Source organism: Sinocyclocheilus rhinocerous, unplaced genomic scaffold (genome assembly GCF_001515625.1).
Source record: "Sinocyclocheilus rhinocerous isolate Xijiao unplaced genomic scaffold, SAMN03320098_v1.1 scaffold645, whole genome shotgun sequence".
NCBI lineage: Eukaryota > Metazoa > Chordata > Actinopteri > Cypriniformes > Cyprinidae > Sinocyclocheilus > Sinocyclocheilus rhinocerous.
The window spans coordinates 102,215-106,544 of NW_015630037.1; the positions used below are offsets into that span (position 1 = coordinate 102,215).

At 37.0% G+C, this 4,330-nt stretch overlaps 1 protein-coding gene across 1 annotated transcript in view; it reads right to left on the bottom strand.

Moving 5' to 3' along the window:
- Positions 1-4,330, bottom strand: part of LOC107739847 (potassium/sodium hyperpolarization-activated cyclic nucleotide-gated channel 2-like) — a 12,117-nt gene that overhangs the window by 3,774 nt on the left and 4,013 nt on the right. Inside the window, exon 3 of the mRNA XM_016552059.1 lies at positions 3,260-3,421. Within this exon, the coding sequence (XP_016407545.1) occupies positions 3,260-3,421 (162 nt within the window). The remainder of the gene's footprint in view (positions 1-3,259; positions 3,422-4,330) is intronic.

Genomic DNA, 4,330 nt, shown 5'->3' on the forward strand with positions numbered 1-4,330 from the left:
AATAATTATTATTATTATTATTATTATTATTATAAAGCACCAATTTCCATAAGATTCCAAACAATAATTAAATTCCCTTCAGGACTCAAAGAGATTTTTAAAAAATACTGTAAAAAATACATTTATAATTTATACTAAGGTTTAACAAAATCCAATCAGTGATATTTTAGTATCATTAAGGCACTAGTTTTTTTTATAGTATTTATTAATATTTCGAATTTCGAGTTTTTGGTTTTATATTTTCGGCTTTCATGTTAATTTTAGTTAAAGTTGTAGCATTTTTTGTGTTTTTGTCATTTTTATTATTACATTTTGTTTTTAAGTATGTCTATATAGTTGTTATTAATTTTTATTTCATTTTTAGCTATTTTAGTACAAGTTAAACTAAACGAAAATGAGAAATGTTGCCCTGAAAAGTTTTTATATATTCTATTTTTATAATTATTTCAAGTAATGAAATATTTTTTAATGGTTTTTTAGATTTAGTTAACTATAATAACCCTAAATCAAAGCAAAAAAAAATAAAAAATTAAAGGAATCCAGTTTAGAAATTGGAATTAAATCAAACAATATATTTAAATATAAAATCCCCAAAGGTTAAAGGTTAGAATTAATATTGAATTTATATTGAAATCAAACTTCAATAAATAATAAAGTCCACACTGACTCTATCTAGGTTAGTGGTGGGATGAGGCTTCGGTTAATAAAAATGTGCATCAGTATGATTAGGTAGAGTTAGTTTTAGTCAGTGATAGTTAGTGATTAGGTTTAGTCAGTGTTAGTCAGTAATAATCAGAGATAGTGAATGATTAGGTTTAGTCAGTGTTAGTCAGAGATAGTTAATGATTAGGTTTAGTCAGTTTTAGTCAGTGATAGTTAATGATTAGGGTTAGTCAGTTTTAGTCAGAGATAGTGAATGATTAGGTTTAGTCAGTGTTAGTCAGTGATAGTCAGAGATAGTTAATGATTAGGTTTAGTCAGTGAAAGTTAGTGATTAGGGTTAGTCAGTGATAGTGATAGTTAGTGATTAGGGGTAGTCAGTGTTAGTCAGTGATAGTGATTAGGTTTAGTCAGTGATAGTCAGTGTTAGCCAGTGATAGTTAATGATTAGGGTTAGTCAGTGTTAGTCAGTGATAGTTAGTGATTAGGGTTAGTCAGTTTTAGCCAGTGATAGTTAGTGATTAGGGTTAGTCAGTTTTAGCCAGTGATAGTTAGTGATTAGGGTTAGTCAGTGTTAGTGATTAGGTTTAGTCAGTGATAGTCAGTGTTAGCCAGTGATAGTTAATGATTAGGGTTAGTCAGTGTTAGTCAGTGATAGTTAGTGATTAGGGTTAGTCAGTTTTAGCCAGTGATTAAGGTTAGTCAGTGATAGTGATTACGCTTAGTCAGTGTTAGTTAGTGATTAGGTTTTGTCAGTGTTTGTCAGTGATAGTTAGTGATTAGGGCTAGTCAGTGATAGTAATTAGGGTTAGTCAGTGTTAGTGATTAGGGTTAGTCAGTGTTAGTCTGTGATAGTTAGTGATTAGGGTTAGTCAGCAGTGATTTTCTCTCAGTCTGTGGCCTTTCATTCTCATGTGTGTCTGTAGATTATGAACTCTAAGCTTCCAGTATTTCATCTACGGTTCAGATGCTTTAAAGGAACACAGTGTTTATGTGGGACGGATCTCCCCTTTGGTTTCTCCCAAGGAATCTTCCATACTGTCAAGGAGATTTTCCTGCCACTGTCTCATCGCATGGGATTCACACTAATTTCTAACAGAGCTGTTCAAATACAGCAGCAATGAAGCACAAAGAGCCTCATGTTGAGTGTTGTGATTGATCACAGCATCATCAATCTCCTTCAGTCTGATTCCTCTGAAACAACAGTTAGACGGAGAACTAAATAAACTAAATAAGCAAGCGTGTGTGTGTTTTGTGAATGAGCACGTTATGTTTATCTCTCCTGTGCTCAAGACTGACATGATGGAGACAAATATAGCTCAGCTCTCTCTGGGGAACTCTGGGCATCAGCTGCCTAGCAACCGTCACCACGACAACAGGAGGAAACCCTGCTGCGGTGAGTCAGCGATTCAACCTGTGTGTGTGTATTTGTGTGTGTGTGTGTGTGTGTGTGTGTGTGAGTGAGAGTGTGTGTGTCCGCGAATGTGTGTGTGTCCTGTTTTTAATTAAAGCTATTTCTTAATGTGGCCTCAATTTTCCGACAGGACAAGCAGGTGCATGTCGAAGTGATCAGTCAGTAAAAAAACACTGTGTTTACACACAAACACACAGTTTAATCAGCCTCATTCACGTCATGCTGGAATTAAAGTCCATCAAAGTGTCACAAAATATGTCTGTATTCAGATGCATGAGAAGGGATGTGGAACAACTTTACCACTTCACAAGGTGCATGGAAACAAACTGTCTACAAGAATGTGAAAAAAGAATCCAGCACTACTTGTGATAAAGGGGACTTTAATACTTTAAAAGCACCAAAGCATTTCGGCCTAAGAGCTTTCTTCAACACACATCATACACAGACATTCAAAAACACATCTCCATATTGCATTACTCGTTCATAAATTAGCAACAGCTGACAAGCTTAACTCAAGTCATTACACTACTTAATTAGAGTTAACTATTCAAAAGAAACCACCATCACAGAAACTCTTGAAGAGAAAAATCCTCATTCATACCTTTTGGAAACAGACTTTTCTATACCTTCTGGTATTGAAAAGGTTAAACGGAATACAAGAGGTGGTAATATTGATTGTATAAAGAAGAAGCGAGAAGCCTTTCGGATCATTTATTTGAAAAGTCTCTAAAAAGTATGAATGAGGATTTTGTACATTAGATCAATTCATGCATTCCTGGGAATCGAACCCGTGACCGTGGTGTTGCGAGTGTCGTGACCTACTGCTTGAGCTGATGGAATATGTCACACTTCACGATATTCACAGCACAGCACACAATGCAGGTCAAAAGCATGAAGTAGTTTAACACTCGAGCCTGTAGTGATGAGGAAGAGCATCAAAACAGAGTCATGCTGCTCCACATGTCTCACACACACACACACACACACACACACAAATCCACTGTTCTTGCTGTGATGACAGTGTTTGAGCAGCTCACCTGAGCTTCAAACAAACCCGTGACTCTTTCACACTGATCTGTCTGACGTTAATGTTTGGGGGCGGGGCCATCTGGCTGACTGGCCAATGGCAGAGCGTTTGTGAAACCCGTTTGAAAACAATCATTATATATCAGTAAGGTTCCTCACCACCATGTTGTTTTTGGAGACCCAGCAGTCGGGTGGGAAGTCCTGCAGCATCGGCACCAGGAACTGCAGACATCCATCCCAGTGACACAGCAGCAGCATCATGCCGATCAGATTGACGATCCGCACCATCGCGCTGGCCAGGTCATAGGTCATGTGGAAGATCTGCGCAAAACACACTCATAAAATCACTCATTCATTAGCATTTGATCTGCTTGATTACAGCAAAAACCACAGTCTCAATTATTCTGGTCAATATTAAGAACACGAATATTTAACACAATTACTCACTGATTTTGGAAACATCATGCTAGGGGTTTGAATTCTGTACACAATGCTATAATTTATAGCGATATGGATGAGATTGTGGCTGTCATACGCTGTCAAATGCGGCTTTACCAAGCTCAACTGCTCTGGTCCAAGCTGTGATATAAACAAAATGCTATTGGGTGTTTAAAAAAGGGGGCGGGACTGCTTGATATGCCCCGCCCTGTCTTCCTGTTTCAGTTGAAATGACATCAGCACATGAAATAACACTGCGTGTTTCAAAGGTCACAGTGGACCTTTAAATCTCAACATTTTGAGTTTGTATCTCATTATTCTGACTTCCAGTTGTGAGAAAAAAGTTGCAAATTACCTCTTTTTTTTTCTTGGAAGAAACTTGCTTTCATTGAAATATGACCAAAATCATGGACAAATTTTTATTTCACAATATCAATATATAACGATAAAATTATTTTTTGCTGGAAGTAAGGTTTTTTTAAAAATACCAAAGCTATAGATACCAGCAAAATTTTGCAAACTCAACACCAATTTTGACAGCAAAATCTAACAGTAGCCTAAATAATGCAAGTAGGAAGTGTAATAAAGCCAGTCATACAATAAGAACTAATTATGTGTGTGTGTGTGTGTGTGATAGTGTGTGTGTGTGAGAGTGTGAGTGTGTGTGTGAGTGTGTGTGTGTGTGAGAGTGTGAGTGTGTGTGTATGTGTCTGTGTGTGTGTGTGTGTGTGTGTGTGTGTGAGTGAGTGCGTGAGTGAGTGAGTGAGTGAGTGTGTGTGTGTGTGTGTGTGT